At 29.4% G+C, this 18,068-nt stretch overlaps 2 protein-coding genes across 2 annotated transcripts; both read left to right on the top strand.

The window, feature by feature from the left end:
• Window positions 1–3,542: 3,542 nt before the first annotated feature.
• Window positions 3,543–8,174, top strand: LOC112696325 (AP-4 complex subunit mu). The gene is made up of 13 exons (XM_025749047.3): window positions 3,543–3,783; window positions 3,877–3,971; window positions 4,745–4,948; window positions 5,241–5,357; window positions 5,443–5,571; window positions 5,690–5,801; window positions 6,259–6,353; window positions 6,451–6,555; window positions 6,639–6,733; window positions 7,075–7,162; window positions 7,238–7,298; window positions 7,384–7,457; window positions 7,952–8,174. Exons 1-13 carry the CDS (start codon window positions 3,726–3,728, stop codon window positions 8,048–8,050), a joined length of 1,332 nt encoding a protein of 443 aa, XP_025604832.1. The 5' UTR covers window positions 3,543–3,725; the 3' UTR covers window positions 8,051–8,174.
• A 6,227-nt stretch (window positions 8,175–14,401) lies between these two features.
• Window positions 14,402–17,037, top strand: LOC112696324 (alcohol acyltransferase 9). The gene is made up of 2 exons (XM_025749046.3): window positions 14,402–15,105; window positions 15,880–17,037. Exons 1-2 carry the CDS (start codon window positions 14,665–14,667, stop codon window positions 16,825–16,827), a joined length of 1,389 nt encoding a protein of 462 aa, XP_025604831.1. The 5' UTR covers window positions 14,402–14,664; the 3' UTR covers window positions 16,828–17,037.
• The last annotated feature ends 1,031 nt before the right edge of the window (window positions 17,038–18,068 follow it).

Raw genomic sequence — 18,068 nt, 5'->3', positions numbered from 1 at the left:
ACTATTAATATAATAACTTTATGAAATTAGATCAAATCAAAACATGATCGAAAAAAGAACTTGAGCCATTAAAATTTTTCAATTTGGAGTTAATTTAATCTAATTTTATAAACTAATCATGTTATTAGTCAATTAAGGCTCTTAGGGTGTGTATGGTTTAGGGTTACAAAGATTCTATTTCCATGGAAATCAAAGATATCCAAGGAAAATGTGGGAATTGAAATGATGGTATTCTGATTCCCTGGAATCAAATTTGCTTAGGAATAGCTTTTCAAACTTTGAACCAAACATGAGAATATGATATTTTCATCTTAAAATTCCTAAGAATTATTTATAATTCCTCCAACCAAACACACCCTTAGGTGTTTAATAAGGTGTCACTTAACCTGCCACATTAACAAATTTTGATACTATCAATAAAAAAAATAACGGAAAGACTAACATAATTAATTAAAATTTTTTAAATGACGAATTTGATGAAAATTTTTTTCGAGAACCAATTTAAAAATGAGTAATTTTTTAGAGACTAATTTGACCATTTACTCCAATAAACTTTCTGTTAAGTTTTCTTTTTTTTTTAAGATAATCTAGTTTTAGGTTTAATAATAGGGCCTTGCGGATGGTAAACTAAGGCCCATTATTCATGTCTCACATTTCTCATCCAATAGAATGGGCTAGCCCAACTTTATGTTAAGAAGTGTTTTTAAATATTTAAAGATCCCCGTCCTCTGACCCAAAAAAAGAAAAGATCCCCGTCCAACATGGCCAAAAATAAAAAGAAGACCCCCCTCCAAAAAAAATATATAATAATTAAAAATTATTAAATAATTTAAGATATGCAATTAAATTTTTTAAAACATGTGTCTATATGTCCAGTATCATCTTCACAACATTCACCCCACACCAGTCCTAAGATGTGCACAAAGGTTCAGCACTTTGTCCTATTTATATATTAAGTGATTTCTTTTGTTAAAATAAATGAAAAAGAAAAGAAAAGAAAGAAAAATCAAATTTGGTTTAAAATATATACATATAGATTAACCTGAGGCTAGTAGATATTTAACCGGGTTAATAATGAGAATTACTCATTCTTTAAATTAGTTCTCAAATAATTTTTTTTAGTTATATTAGTCTTTAAAAGATAAAACGTAAGTTAAATTGGTGCTTTTGTTAGTTAGATGATGACGTACTATGTTAAGTATTATGTGGCATGATGACGTGTCACGTGTCACCAGATGATTGGTTGACGTAGGTCAGTGACACCTAGCACGCCACGTGTCACTTATCAAAATAGTCCCTGAAAATCCAAACGTAAGTCATTTTTATCCCTAAAATTTTAAAAATTAATGAAATTAGTTTTTATATAATTTTTTTTCATAATATTAAATTTAAAATATTTTTTGATAGTACTAATTTTAATATTATTTTTAGACCTTAATAAACAAAATTTTCTTTACATAAAATAATAAAAATAATTAAATTATTATAAAGTTATATTGTCATTTGTATTTTAAAATTTTATCTTTTTAAATTGTAATTTTTTTATAATAAAATTTTTTTATTTAAACGAATTTATCAAATTATTGTTGATTATATATCTAAAAAATTAATATTTTAAATCTCACTAAATAATATAGTAATTATTTTAAAATTTAAATCTTTTAAATTTTTAAAATGATCATTTTTATTATTGTTTAATTTATATGGTAAAACTCAATAATTAAAAAACCAATTTATCGAATCCATTGTTGAATCTTAATATTTTAATATAAAATATTTATATGATAGAACTCAAATTATTGTTGAATCTTAATAACTAATATATAACTAGTATATACTAAAAGTTTTAATATTTTGGATTTCACTAAATAAATATAGTAGTTATTTTAAATATTTTAATCTTTTATTCAACAAGTGATACTATAAATCGGTTTTTAAATTATTGAGTTCTATCATATAAATTAAACAATAATATAAATTATAATTTTAAAAGATTTAAAAGATTTGAATTTTAAAATAACTACTATATTATTTAGTGAGATTTAAAATATTAAATTTTTAAATATATAATCAACAATAATTTAAAAAACTCATTTAAATAAAAAAATTTTACTATAAAAAAACTTACAATTTAAAAATGTAAAACTTTAAAATACAAATGACAAAATAATTTTATAATAAGTTAATTATTTTATGTAAAGAAAGTTTTGTTTATTAAGGTCTAAAAATAATATTAAAATTAGTACTATCAAAAAATATTTTAAATTTAATATTATAAAAAAATAAAAAATTATATAAAGACTAATTTGATTAATTTTTAAAATTTTAAGAAATGAAAATGATTTACGTTTGGACTTTTAGGGACTATTTTGATTATAAATAAATTTTTTACATGTCAAGTGACACGTGACGTGCTAGGTGTCACTGACCTGACACGTCAACCAATCATCTGGTGACACATGGTACTTAACGTAACACGTCATCATGCCACGTGACACTTAACGTGATACGTCATCATTTAACTAATAGAAGCACCAATTTGACTTACGTTTTATCTTTCAAGGACTAATATGACTAAAAAAAATTGTTTGAGGAGTAATTTAAAGAATAAGTGATCTGGGACAAATTTAAAGAACGAGTGATCATTTAGGGACAAATTTAACTATTACCCCATATTTAACTGCTTAAAGAGAAAAGCTCTGCGTATAAGTCATTAGGGCTTGTATGCTTTACAAGTTAATTAACGAATAAACCCCAAAAACGCGATGCATATACGTTCTTTTTCTTCTTCCTCTTCATCTTCCTCTTCTTCTTCTTTTCTTTCGTTTCTTGCCTTCTCTTTCTCTTTCCTCTTCACGTTCTTCTTCCGCTTCCTCCCCTTCTTCTTCTTCTTTTCTTTCGTTTCTTGCCTTCTCTTTCTCCTTCTTCTTCCTTTTTCTGTTCTTCTTCTTCATTTACGTGCTTTTCTCTCTGTTTTTTTCTTCGTTATTCTCGATTTCCATTTTTTTTACATCAAGTTCTGAAATCGTTTTTGAAGAAGAAGAAGGAGCAGAAGATGAGGAGGAGAAAGAGAAAGAGTTCTGAAATATGCATAAGGTGTACTTCAACAAATTTTGGGTGTATATCTTAAATCCTTTTGATGTATTTTTGTAATCCTTTGGGTGTATTGCTGTAATCTTTTGAGTGTATTTCTATAATCGTTTGGGTGTATTTCTGTAATCGTTTGGGTGTATTTCTGTAATCGTTGGGGTGTATTTCTGTAATTGTTTGGATGTATTTCTAAAGTTCTATTATCTTCAAATTTGGCAAGAAAATTATTTTCATGGAGGAAGAAGAGTCGTTCATGGTAAGTAGCGCGCTTTAGAAATAGGAAGTTGTTGAATAACGTGTGTTTTATTTACTCTTGAATGTGGAAGTGTGTAATACATTAATTAAGTGTAATACGTATGTTTTATTGAACTTGTAAAACTTGTAAGCCAAAAAGATTTATTTGTGTAGCAGGCCTCCTGCTTAAATTATAAACGTGAAGTTGAAGAACATTTGTCACGTGAGAGGCGAGTGACTCCGAAAACGTGGCAAAACAACAAAGGCACCGAGAGAGTGTGCTCTTTTCACTTGTCAGGTAGTAGAAGAAGTAGCAGCAGCATCATTGCATAAATTTTGAGATTGAAGTAAAGAAGAGAAGAGAAGAGAAGAGAAGAGAGTGATAGATCGGAAGCAAAAGGATGATATCTCAGTTGTTCGTGCTTTCTCAACGAGGCGATAACATCGTCTTCCGTGACTGTAACTAACTCACATCAACCATTTTTTCTATTTCTATTTGCTGAAATCGACTTACTTAGTTCTAATTATATTTGCTTTTGCGTGCAATTTCAGATAGCCGTGATGTTCACAAAGCGAGCGCTGAGACATTTTTCCGCAAAGTCAAGTTCTGGAACGACGATGGTGAAGAAGATGCTCCACCTGTCTTTGTGGGTATTCTTGTTATTTTCACTATAATTATACATTTTTTTAGTTAATTGTTTATATATTCTAAGAGATTTCTGATTTGTGAATTATGCTAATGCTGAGACTCTGTCAACTCTTGGTTGACTTTCTATCAGGCTGTTTCCTTTTCTACAATTTGGAGAGAGAACAAAAAAAATATGTCTATATTAGTGTATGGCATAACTAATTCTTTAAAAGTTTAAGCGCATAGTAAGAAGCTCGTGAATGATTATATCTCTAACACCTTTCATCTTTCTGGACTTGCGTGAATTTTTCCTCGAATTTCTTTCTCCTTGTATTTTGCATAGACTTTTTTATTATAGAAGTACTGATACCATGACATGAAATCACTTATGTCAAAAACTTAAGTTGATACGAGGAGAGACGTGAATTGTTATATCTCTAACATATAATGAATGTGTTCCTATTTTCTAAATTATACACACTAATCTCTGGTGATGTTAAGTAATATTACATTACATAGGCATCATCTAGACTTCATCCGAGATTAATGTATTCTTTTACAAATTGAAAGGTGCCTGTGTAGTGTGTGATGTAATCTTGCCTAATTTCTCTGGAGGTCAATGTAATTTACCCTTGAATTTAAACACTTGGTACTGAAAATGACCTTTTACTTGCCTTTAGCACTAAGAGGGATGATTCATGATATTTTCGTATTCAATCCACTCAATTTATTATGATGATCTGTTTGGGATTCTTTGTTGTTTGTTTATTTGTTTTCGTTGATTTTTAATAGAATGTGGATGGAGTGAACTACTTCCATGTGAAGGTTGCCGGGTTGTTGTTTGTTGCTACAAACAGGGTCAATGTATCCCCCTCTCTTGTCTTGGAGCTCTTGCAGCGGATCGCTCGTCTCATCAAGGATTACCTTGGCGTTCTTAATGAAGATTCGTTGCGGAAGAATTTCGTGCTTGTCTATGAATTGCTGGATGAAGTCATTGTAAGTGTTTGCTAGTATCCTTGTGTGATTTCGGGCTATAAGACTGTTGGTTAACTTGACTCATTTAGGCTTTCTTTGGTTCTATTATTTAAATATCTAGCATGTAAAATAAGTTTCATGTGCTGATTCTTATATTAATTATTTTCAATGGTTTTAGAAGTATCTAGTGCTCAAATTCAATTCTATTTCTTTCAATATAATTTTAAAGCTTGGTCATTTTATCATGTCCTTTCTGATTGCTGCATTTTCTTTTTTATGTCTAGACATACTAATGTCTATCTTTTTATCCCAGGATTTTGGTTATGCACAAACAACTTCCACGGAGCTTTTGAAATCTTATATTTTCAACGAGCCAATTATGATTGATTCTGCAGTGATGCCTCCCCTTGGTGCTGCATCCATTTTTGTGGTGATTGTCTGTAGCATCAGTGAATCAGTGATATTGTTGTCTTTCATAGTTTTATTAACTTCGTGGAGTTCACCTATGTCTGCAGAAAGGGAACAAACGAATGCCAGGCACAGTTATTACAAAGTCTGTTGTTGCTAATGAACCTGGTGGTAGAAAGAGGGAGGAGATTTTTGTTGACGTAATCGAGAAAATAAGTGTCACATTCAACTCTAGCGTAAGTGACTTGAGAGTAACTTGTTCTTCTTAGACATGGTTCATTCATTTTATGTGCTATGATGTCTTATACTTCTGCCAAATGTTAAGCTTTTTTATGAGTTTCTTGCTTGAAACAGGGATATATACTCACTAGTGAGATAGACGGCACCATTCAAATGAAGAGTTACCTTACGGGTAACCCAGAGATTCGGCTTGCTCTCAATGAGGACCTGAGTATAGGAAGAAGTGGTAGGTCAACCTATTGCATACTTTACGCCCCTTGAAATGCTTAGAAAGTTATTTATATAGTTGTTTCCTGGCATAGATTGAGACTACCGAGTGCCTTGTAGATTGTAGCATGTCTTTGTGTCATTCTTTCCTTATTTCATTATTTTTTTGTATTCTTTGAGATATTGAGAAGATTCTAGATTGTCTAGTATTATTAATGATATGGTTTACCAACACTGGCTTGATAGAGTGGTATGTAACCTCGTCCTCTTTGCACTAATAATTAATAAGATTCCTAATGATAGAGTGTGGACCAAGGTGACAAAGATTACAAGGAAAAAATATGGCTTGGTTTTACTTGAGGAACTGATAGTTGGATAATTTTCATGAAGTTGTTAAAGTTCAATTTTTTACATGCTTGCTGGTTTTCGCAACGGCTTCTCATTTTTGTCTGATCTAGTTTTGCCACCGTTAACAGATTATGCAAGTTCCACTGCAGTGATTCTAGACGATTGTAACTTCCATGAGTCTGTACACCTTGATAGTTTTGATACTGACCGAACCTTGTCATTGGTAACCGCACTGTTTGTTACCTCATATTTACATATTAAATACAAAAGCATATCATGTTTTAGTTCTTGATTAAGGACTGTGCCATTCTCTTTGCTAGGTTCCACCAGACGGGGAATTCCCAGTCATGAATTATCGAATGACTCAACCGTTTAAGCCTCCATTTCGTATTAATGCATTGCTTGAAGAAACAGGACCCCTGAAAGTGATTGTGCTCTCCAGTTGATTTTTCAAGTTCTTCATATGTTTCTAGCAAATTATGACCATCTATCTATTGTATTTTCATAGGCCGAAGTGATAATTAAAGTTTGTGCTGACTTCAACCCAAGTATCAATGCTAACACAGTTCTTGTACAGATGCCAGTGCCAAAATTTACCAATCGGTATATTAGTTTTCTTCCTGATACATCATAATTCAAGTTACAATCAAAATGAATGATTGAGAGGTTTCAAAATTTGATAGATCTGTTAAGTAATTCAATTAAGTTGAAAGAAGGAATGACTAACTTGACCTCATTAGTCATCTTGTCTTGTTTATAATGTAGAATGACCTAGACATATTGTAAGAGTATCATCACAAGCCGAGTCGACAAAAGCAATTAATTAATACATGTCCTCTAACATGCATGATGTATGGGATTGCGATACAATATAATCAAACTGTTGAATATCTTAATTACTTCCATTTTTAACATATGTTGTCCCCTGATTGGGGATTTTTTAGAGTTAATTTTGAGTTGGATCATGAATCAGTTGGGAACACAACTGACTTCAAGGAAGCAAATAAGAGACTAGAGTGGAGCATAAAAAAGGTACTATTGATCTATTGCTTTCCCATTATTAATCTAGAAACAGATTAAAGTAATGGCTGGTTTATCCTCTTGTAGGTTGTCGGCGGAGCGGAACTTACTTTACGAGCAAAACTAACTTTTTCACAGGAGTTACTTGGTAAGATGTTCTGTTTGGGCAAAAATGTCAAAAATGTATTCCTATTAGATCTTAATGAATAAACATCTTTATGTTGGAAATGCAGGCAATATCATGAAGGAGGCAGGGCCTGTTAGCATGACCTTTGATATACCAATGTATCATGCTTCAAGGCTTCAGGTAAAATGTGGAGATGATCCTTTGAAGCTATATTTTCTCTATATTTACTTTCAAATATAAATACACGTTTGAAAATTTTACTTATTTTAAAGAAAAAAAGAAAAGGTGTTGGTTGAACATTTTGCCTGATTTTTCAGATGATTTTCATAACTCACCAGTACTACTGATCATGAAATTAAATGGTAGCTGTCCACATGAAATTAAATTCAAACTGTTTTGTATAGTCTTCTATGATTTGATGATTAGACATTCAGAGTAAATTCCCTTTTTATTATTCGTTTTGTTTCAAAGTAATTGTCAATTACTCAATTTGAATAAAGTGGTAAAATATAAAATCAATGTATCTGAACAATACATTGATTTTTTAAACTTTCTCTTTGTCGAAATTGACAGATATTTTGAAGTAGAGACTAATACTTAACGTATCATATATTTTGGGTTTATTTTGTACTTTCTAGTGATAAGTAGTTCTAAGAAGCCATTTGTTGGTGTAGGTGAAGTATTTGCAAATAGCAAAGAAATCAAAGGCACATAATCCATATAGATGGGTTAGATATGTGACCCAAGCAAACTCATATGTTGCCCGCTTGTAATTGGTAATAGTTACCATAAAGACAAATAATGCTTTATGTATTCATTGAAAATTGTCTTCAACTTCTTGTAACTTTTGTATGTAAAATGAGGATATATAATGCTAATTATCTTTAGACCAGAAAAGACTAATTATTAGGTAATGTAGTCAAAGTAGTATAATTTTGATATTGACTTCAAAAGATGCAGAGGTTTTATGAAGGGTAAATTACACTAATTTCTTCTATGGTATTAGTATTATGAAAAACACCTTATTTGTAGAGGTATATACTAATTTTTCCTGAAATTTAGGTTATACTACCTATGATTTTTTTATATTTTGTAAAATATGACATTGATCTCCGTAAGATTGAAGGAGTCGTTAGTGTAAATGTCAATAATTAAGGAATGTTTATGCAATATTTCACCTATTTTTAGGAGAATTTGCTGTCATTTATCTTTCAGTTGGGTATCTTTGGTCTTATTATTGAGTTAGTCTTATTAGGCAGTGTTTGGTTAGGGAGACAGATACAAAGACAAACGTATAGTATTTTGGTTTTTCTATTTGATCAGTAGTGTATGAGGGAGAGAGATTATTATTATTATTATTAGACTACTATGGATCACTAACTAAATTCTCACCGTGGTCCCCCTGTTTAGCCATGCCTCCAGCATGGTAAGTCTGAGCCAATTCAGCACTTAGTTCGCTAATTCAATATTAGAAAGAATCCAAGAACTAATATGGTGCCTACAACCGAATCTCCGAGACCAGTATAGATAATTTTGAATTTAAGGGACTAAAATAGTGAAAGTTGTGAATCTAAAGGACCACTTTAGAGATTTAGTCATAGATTACTTCTGCCTTTTTGCCCCATAAGTTGCTGGTGGCCACGGTTTAGCCATGGTCCATGGTGGATCAATTCTATCCACTATGTTTCGAAAATACAGAAAATGCTAAGAAAAAAGTTTCTCTAAACTAAAAAATATTTGTCTTTTCTATCAAATATGTTTGTATTTCTATTTCTATCTCTCTCCCTTACCAAGCAGCACCTAAGTGATAGTGAAGATTAATAGAAAAAGCAGGTAGTACAAGTCGCTAAGGCTCTTTTAGATTTACCAAAAATGTGGTAAATCTGATTAGTAGGTTAATTTTTAAAATCTGAATTATCAATATAAAATATAACAAATAAAGAGTTAAAATTTATTTAACAAAAAGTCCTGTATTCATTATTTAATAAAAACGTTCAAGGATGAGGGAAAACTATATCGGACGTAGGGGTGTGCATGGTCTGACCCGACTCGAAGACCCAACCCGGCTTCAAACATTTTAGGGGCTAATTTGGTGTGATTTCATCGGGTTTAGGGTCGGGTAAAAGTCTTAAAAATAGGTGCGGTCATTATTTCGGGTAGGGTTCGGGCCATGACTCGGGTCACCCGATGGCCCGGTCATCATACATAATTAAAATTTTGTATTATTAGTGATGGATGATTGTTATTCTTACGTGGAATTTAAGTATTGTAAACTTTAATATTTTGTTATTAGTTATTATAAGACTATAAGTTAATATTTTATGTTTAAAATGTATAAGATTTTAGACTAATTAATGCATAATATTGTGTTATTTGTATTGATTTAAATATTTGGTGTTATTAGACAATATTAGTATTGATTATGGTTATGCTTTAATTTTAGAGAAGAGTTGGTTCTTGTTATATTTTTCTAAGTGAATTTTATTATGTCAAATAATGGTTGGAGTCTTGGAAATTTGGATATTTTCACATGTTAGCTTATAAGAAGATATTCACTCGATTTTTACCCGATATAATCGTGGCGCGAAAGTGTATAAGTTTCATCGGATCTAGGGTCAGGTTCGGATCTAATAAATAGACTCGGTATATATTTCGAATCGGATTTGGGTCACATCAAATCCGGTTTCATCCGACCCATGTACACCCCTAATCGAAAGAGTGCATTCATGAATAATGTGAGCGCTGTTTGGACTTAATCTATTATTACTAGCATTATTTTATTGCCTGCCTGCCTTTAATTTCAAGGGGTGATTAGATTTTATTACTCTAGAAAAAAAAAATGTGAAACGAATTTTTAGTGGCACATTTGTTTCTTTCTTGCGTTGAAATGATTTGAGGAGAGAGAATATATGCTAAGCTAGTAGGGTTTGACTGGAATTGGATTCACTTTGTTTTCACTTCAAACTTCAAAGTCCAAAAGAGGGGAAAGTGATGAAGGGAAAAGCTTGAAGATTATTGGGGAGTACCAGTATCATAATTCAACTAACCTAGTCCTTGAAAAAAAGGGTATTTATTTTTTAGGTCTGCAATAGAGCTAAGTCTTTCTTTTATTTTCTAGTTCTATTTATTACTATATTAGATTACTTGGTAGAGAAAATAAAGCTCTGTTTCCCTTTTCGGTGGGACAAATACAGTTGGAGAAATATTTTAATGATTTTGCCATTTTGGAATATAATTAGTATTAAATGAATAAATCATTGATCAACTAAGTTTCCAATCCATAAAAGAACCCAAAGAATTGTTCTTTTGCTGCTGCTTTTATTTTTTATTTTTTTCTCTACTTCTATTTTATCCATCTTATAAATATAACCACTTACTTTTATTTTTTATATGGAATAGATAAAATAAAATAAAAAAGAAATTACAGATTAGGAATATATCCTATCATGACAATCAGGTAAAGTTTGTTAAAGCTTATTATTAGGCTACAAAGTGAGGTTGATTGATTTACTTACTTGATATTAATCTTAATCAAGTATATAAGCATAAGGATATTCCTTTGGAAACCTTTTTATATGTCGTATATATAATATAAGGCTCAATTTTTTGTATTTGAAGCTACTAAATATCTATGCTTTCTTGTTATGATTTTAGTTGGAATAAAGTTAACGTTAGCATAATTTTATTTACTCCTAAATAAAGTAATCTTTGACTAGTTTAACAGTAACACCTTAGTGTTCACAAACTGTGATTTCATTTCTGCGGAATCGTTTCAAAAGTGCAGCATTTGCTTAGATACACCTTTTTTACTTCTCCTTTTTCTTTTGCCTTTCCCTTTTTCCAAAAAAAAAAAAAAATTCCGCCCTTTAATTAGGTCATTATTTTTAATGCCGTCTTGAGTGGTTGGCTGGTGAATTCAACCAAACAAGAAATACTCGTAAAAAAAAATTAGTAATAATAATTAATTTAATAGCTAATTTTTAGTCTATATAAAGCATTTTTGTAAAAAAAAAAAATATATTTCACAAATGGTTGTGCTGTTAATAAAAAAGAGAAAAATGTTTACCAAAAATAGAATTAACGTATATCTAATGCATGCTTTAGAATAACTTATTTTTATATATTATTTAAAATTAAAATATAAGTAGTTATAATTAGATTACACATTAAATTCATTCCAGAAGAATTATTTTATTTTATCTTATCAGTAGATAATGATTTATTTTAAAGAAAAGTGTGTACTGTCCCAACCCAACTATGAATAAGTGGGACTGTTATTATGAGCACTATCCACTAGATAATGGATTCATGTGATTGATCTCAGTACATGTGGAGACAGGGAACTGTGTCTTCTAAAAAGTTAATCAAAGTGTACCTTTCTAATTTCTTAATAACCATAGCATTTTCTTCTTTTTTTTTAAAAAAAATATATATATATATATTTTTAATAATTTTTCAATTCAACATTATTTTCAATTTTTGACCAAATATTTTTTGAAAAAGAAAATTTAAAAAGCCATTTCATATGAAGGAATTGATGCCGCTCAGCCTGTTTTTAGTAATGTATTTATATAAGAGTACATACAAATTAAATTCAAGAAATTAGGTTCTGATTTTAAAATATAAATTCATAAATAATAAAAATCTCTTAAGTAAAAAAAAGGGGAGGGGTTTATTTTAATTATTTATTATTTTTGGTTGTCTATGATATTTTTCAGTTTGATAGGCCAAAAATTAATTCGTTGTGATCAGAATTCTATTTAAGAATTTGCTGCTGGTCAATAGATTTCTGTATATATAAAGTTAAATTTAAACTCCAACATTTATTTAAGACGAATGAATTGATTACTAAACTAATCCAAGTCAATTTTTATTATTTTATACCATCAAAGTTGTAGAAATCTGATATGATGACCTAAGCTGGAGGCTCTTTAAGAAAGTTTAATTAAGCAACTAGTTACTCTCATTTTCTCAAGATGTCACATAATTCATAGCTTAGGCACCAAATTTCAATTGGATATCAGCACGTGGATGAAATTATATAATTACTTTTTCAATCTTATCGCTGGAGTTTCACGAAATTGCAAACTTTCTGTTCGGCTTATTAAGGTAGAGCATTTTCAAATTCAGATAATGATAATAAAGATCAGATTGTTTTAACTAATTATAAATTATTAGGAATATTTAAGACTCGACTCAGATTTAAGGTATATTTTGTCAGATTTAGATTTATCATTTTTGTTTGACGTTATTTTTTGGTCGAATTTAGATTATTTGGTCCGGTCTGATGTTGTCCTTTATAATAAAACTTATATATTTTACAGTAAAATTAGTAATGTTATATTATATTTTTATACTTTAATTAATGTTTTTTATATTATACAGTAATATTTTTATTTTAAAATAATTTATTTTAATATAAATATGATATAATATTTATTAAATTTAATTTTTAAAAATAAAATTTTAATATTTTAATATATAAAATTTATATATTTGTATATACTAATTTTACATCGAGTTCATTCAGTTTAACCCATTCTATTTTTTTGATAATTTTGAGTTCGAACAAAATGAATTCAATAATCTTTTAGAGTCAAATTTAGATTTACTTAAATCTGACCTGATCCATTCATAAATACCTCCGTAAGTTATTAATTATATTTTGTGTTATTTTAAAACCATGTGTACACAATATCAAATTCAAAGTAGTGATGATTTAAATGTGATAAGGTAATAAACTAACATCTAAATCTTTAGTGCACTCCACTGTAAAGCTAGCCAGAACTAATTTAAATGGCTTAACATTTTAGGTAAACAATTTTTTTCTATGGCATCTCTCCATTTAATAAATTAAAAATTAATCTTTTGTTGATCGAAATTTTATTTAAAAATTTATTGTTGGTTAATAAATTATTGTATATACAAGACAAATTCAAACATTCGATATTTGTTTAAATAGACTAATGAATTATTCACTAAACCAATCCAAATTAATTTTAGATAAACAATTCTGATATGCATGTATATTTATTCAATTTATCTTATTTATTTATTCTCATAGTTAATAAACTTAATAGAATTGAAAGAAACAAATGGTATGTGAATGCATTATTTTAATGAATTTAATAACATTGCCTAAGTTGCTAGCTATCAATATCAATATACAGAAAAATTTAGCGAGTCTATAATTCATTTATATTATTACATTGGATTTAAGTCTTATTTGATAAAAAATAAGACGTAAATTGACATAATATTTGATAATATATGTATATATAATTCAATCTTTTATAAAGTCAATTCTTTTATCTTTTATATTATTATTTGATAATATATTTTATACAATCTTTTATCTTCTTTAAATATAGATAATGTTTTTTTTTATAAATATAATTGAGTATAGACAAAGAGAAAGAAGTAGTATGTAGTATACTATAGTATGCAAGAACACCTTTGATCGTAGTTAAGCAAAAAACAAAGAAATAATAATATTAGTAAATAGAGAAGAAATTGAAATGGGCTATAAAATAAAATAAAAATAAAGATCTTTATATACATATTTCTATGATTAGTAATCAAACATTAAAAAAATACTTTAAAATTCTTGGAAGTGGATTAAACATTAAAGAGTTTAGAAGTCGAAAGCACACTAGATTTAATATATATTAATATATCAATATAATATTAAGATTCATTTAATTTGATTTTTTTATTATTTTTTATTTTTATCTTCTTTTTTTAATAAAATTTTAAAAATGAAAATTTCTAAAAATAAAAATTAAAAACTAAAAAATGCAAACCAAAGGCACCTGGTTGTCTATACATATTGTATCTAGTTATGTATCCTCTTTCTATTGAGCCACCCTCACAAAAGAAAAAGGAACCATCACATCACATATGGTATTCTAATTAGAATTATGTTACGTATACAGTAAAATCAGCCATCAAAATTCGTCATTAGTATAAAATATATGTTAGAATATAAATATATATTAAAAATAAATTAAACCACACATATATTTATATATAAATACATTAATAACTGATTTTAATGATTAATTTTAATATACCAATAACATTTTTGTTCTAATTAATAAAGACTACTCTAATATAATATATAGCCATCATATATCCAAACCTTAATTTTAAGAATAATGACCTCTCTTCCCTCTTAATTTATTTGTTTTCTCTATTTCTTGTTTCTACAAATAAAATCACCATTCAATGGTCTCACTCACTCACTCCTCAGATCACTCTCCTTTCTATTATATATATGGCTACTTCCTCATCAACCTTCCTTCTCTCTTGTTTTCTTTAATTAGGTTCCTCTCCATATATAATCATATCATACCAATATTATTTATATATTGTAGTGAAATTAAATATGTTAGAATTTGTAGAACTCCCGGATTGTTTTTACCCTAGGGATGCAATTACCATAATAACCCCATGTGCTCCAACACCAAAGCATTCACTCTATCTATCAAATCTTGATGATCAAAAGTTCCTAAGGTTCTCAATTAAGTACTTGTACTTGTTCAAGAAATCAGTGAGCATTGAAGCCTTGAAGTGTTCCTTGTCAAGGGTTCTTGTTGATTACTACCCTTTGGCTGGGAGATTAAGGAAGAACAATAATAATGATGATGATGATCACAAGCTTGAGGTGGATTGCAATGGAGAAGGTGCTGTTCTTGCTGAGGCTTTCATGGATTCAACTATTGAAGACTTGATTGAAGCTTCTAAGGTTCCAAACAAGTCATGGAGGAAGCTTATGTATAAGGTTGAAGCTCAAAGTTTCTTGGATATTCCTCCGCTTGTTGTTCAGGTCATATTCATTTCTTTATTAAAACTCTGTATTATTAACTAATTTGGGTCGGTGGAGTAATCACTCATCCCCTTCAATAAATATTGGAAATTTGAATTTTATTTTTTAAAAAATAATTAAAATTTAAATTTATTATTAAAAAATTATTTATATATATAAATTTGATTAAATTATTATGTAAAAGTTTTTACATTGTTAATGTCTAAAATATTATAATATTATGTAAAATAAATGGAATTTATAATTCGTCTTATATGATCTTATATTTTATCTATATTCAGCACATGGGACATGAAAAAAGATATCTTCTATAAAATGATGATACTTCTTTGACACTATGATCACTAAATTATATTTTTCTTTACTTTCTCTAAGTAACTCTACATAGATAGTGAGATCAGAAAGTTTTGTTATTTTCTTGTTTATTTGTTCTTGTAAAAGCCCATCAAAGTTGATTACCATATAATGAGTGATGAAGGGTAAAAGATATTTTGTATTTATTGTTAAACTATGAATAATAATAATAATAATAATAATAATAATAATAATATAGATTTTCTTTTTCTTTAAAAGGAAAATAGAAAAATGTTAATTAGTCCATCTTTGGTTGCTTTCCAAAAGCATGCTTAGTGGTGACAACAACGGTGCTTGTAGTCATTAGTCCTTTTCAATTTTTTTTTAAAAAAAAATCTATTAAAAAAATAAAAGATATTTAAAAATTGACTATATTGCCCTCACTTTTTTCATCTTTTGACTTTGTAAACCTTTTTTCAGGTAACTAATCTCCGTTGTGGGGGCATGATCCTGTGCACTGCGATCAACCACTGTCTATGCGACGGCATAGGCACTTCACAGTTTCTACATGCGTGGGCCCAACTCACCAAGAACCCCAACACTAAATTGACCATTATACCCTTCCATGGGAGACACGTGTTAAAATCTCGTGATCCCCCTCAGGTGAGGTTTCCTCTCCCGGGATACACCAAAACAAAACCCACTCAACAAGTGGAACTCCTTAAGATGATGCAATCTCAACCGTTAGTTGCCACGTCATTTACCTTTGGATCCCACCAAGTTCTTCAATTGAAGAAACAATGCATTCCCTCCCTAAAATGCACAACCTTTGAGGTCGTGGCGGCACACACGTGGCGCTCGTGGATTGGCTCGCTTAACTTAAATTCTGACCTCACAGTGAAATTACTCTTTTCTATTAACATAAGAAAAAGTATGAACCTCCCACAAGGGTATTATGGGAATGGATTTGTTCTAGGATGTGCACAAAGTAAAGTGAAGGATTTAGTGTGTGATAATAATAATAATAATAACCTTCATCATGGTGTGAAATTGGTTCAACAAGCTAAGGCTACTACTTGGGACAATAATGGTGAATACATTAGGTCCATGATTGATTTCTTGGAGGACAAGAATGTGAGAACTGATCTTTCTACTAGCATGGTTATATCACAATGGTCTAAACTAGGGTTAGAAGATTTGGATTTTGGAGTAGGGAAGCCATTGCACATGGGACCTTTAACAAGTGATGTCTATTGCTTGTTCTTACCGGTGGTCGGAGACCCCCACGCGGTAAGGGTTCTCGTGTCGGTGCCGGAGAGTATGGCGGAGAGTTTCCGGCACCACATGATGGTGAAGGAAAGTTGGGAAAGTCATCATGAGGATGTTAATACAAATGGATATCATGTGCAAGAAAAGTTGTTTGTATGAACTACATATATCAATAATTTTATAATTCAATATATCAAGTTGCACTTTTTAGTGGGGATGGAAAAAAAACCTTTATTTATTCTTAAACATATCTTTTATATCATTTGCAAGTTAGTGTCATATCTTAATAATAAGAATAATGATGAGTGGGATGAATCTATGTAATCAAGTCTTAGTGCATATAAACTAGTAACAATTTGATTTAATTAATGATGCATGTATTCTCCCTTTCCAATCATCATTTAGTGAGTGATGCCTATCCTATACTAATATTTAGTACACTTTGCGCTGCTCATTTTTTTTATAGACATTGGGCCTAAAGCCAACAAAAAAAAGGTAAAAATTATGTTAGAAAACCAAGTTGGGTTCGTCTAGTGGTTATCTCACTAGTCCGCTTAAGCAAGTGACGGGGTTCGAATCCTGCCTTGTGCATGCAGCGATTCATTGGCCAGCAACAAACCCTTAAATGGAACTCAATACCGCGACGGATTAGTCCTTAGCCTGTTAGATTGAGGGATACCGTGGAAAACAAAAAAAAAATATCTTAAAGAAAACAGTTTTAATAAAATATACGAGAAAATAGGAGAAGTTAATATACAAGAAAATAGGAGAAGTTAATATTCTTACTATGTCAATCTATCTATATAAATATTTACTTTTCAAAATTCATGAACGATATTCTAAACTTCTAATTGCTTAACCTACTGCAATGATCTTTAATAGCCAAAACTAATACTCTTAAAGAATGTAACTCAATAATTTTTTGAAGATAAAGACTTACTACTACTTTAAAATCCACTTCCATACAAACTACTACTATTATAATTATGACAAATAAAGTGTGAAAGCTTGCCTAAATTATTTTAATTACAACGGAATTTTCTTTAATCTCTTTTTATTAAAAAAAAAAACAGCTAACACTTACAAACTTGTAGACAAATTCATTGCTTTTTTTATCTAAAAGATTATCATAGTGATTCACAAATTTTTTATGGTATTTTTTAATAATTAAAAATTAATTTATTACGTACGAATCTAAATTTCATTTAATCTTTTTTTATTAACTGATACATTACTATATATATAACATAATATTGGAAGTGACAACCATAAAATTTGGAACCACATTTTATGGGATATGTTCCAAAATTCAAAAGATAATTTGATTCATGAATGACCACATTGGCATTATTGAAGTGATAAAAGGAATAATATATAGCATGTGTGGCTTCCTGAATGAC

The sequence above is a fragment of the Arachis hypogaea genome, chromosome 6 (assembly GCF_003086295.3).
Source record: "Arachis hypogaea cultivar Tifrunner chromosome 6, arahy.Tifrunner.gnm2.J5K5, whole genome shotgun sequence".
In the NCBI taxonomy this organism is placed as follows: domain Eukaryota; kingdom Viridiplantae; phylum Streptophyta; class Magnoliopsida; order Fabales; family Fabaceae; genus Arachis; species Arachis hypogaea.
Note: the sequence above shows the minus strand (reverse complement) of the source record. Positions and strands in the feature narration are given on the sequence as shown.

What these genes read in the sequence shown, in the direction of transcription:
- LOC112696325 (XM_025749047.3), top strand. Translation starts at nt 3,726, where the DNA reads ATGATATCTCAGTTGTTCGTGCTTTCTCAACGAGGCGATAACATCGTC. An exon ending in CCTGAGTATAGGAAGAAGTG is followed by an intron (nt 5,802 to 6,258) that starts GTAGGTCAACCT and finishes CACCGTTAACAG; the next exon opens with ATTATGCAAGTTCCACTGCA. An exon ending in CTGACCGAACCTTGTCATTG is followed by an intron (nt 6,354 to 6,450) that starts GTAACCGCACTG and finishes TCTCTTTGCTAG; the next exon opens with GTTCCACCAGACGGGGAATT.
- LOC112696324 (XM_025749046.3), top strand. Translation starts at nt 14,665, where the DNA reads ATGTTAGAATTTGTAGAACTCCCGGATTGTTTTTACCCTAGGGATGCA. An exon ending in TTCCTCCGCTTGTTGTTCAG is followed by an intron (nt 15,106 to 15,879) that starts GTCATATTCATT and finishes ACCTTTTTTCAG; the next exon opens with GTAACTAATCTCCGTTGTGG.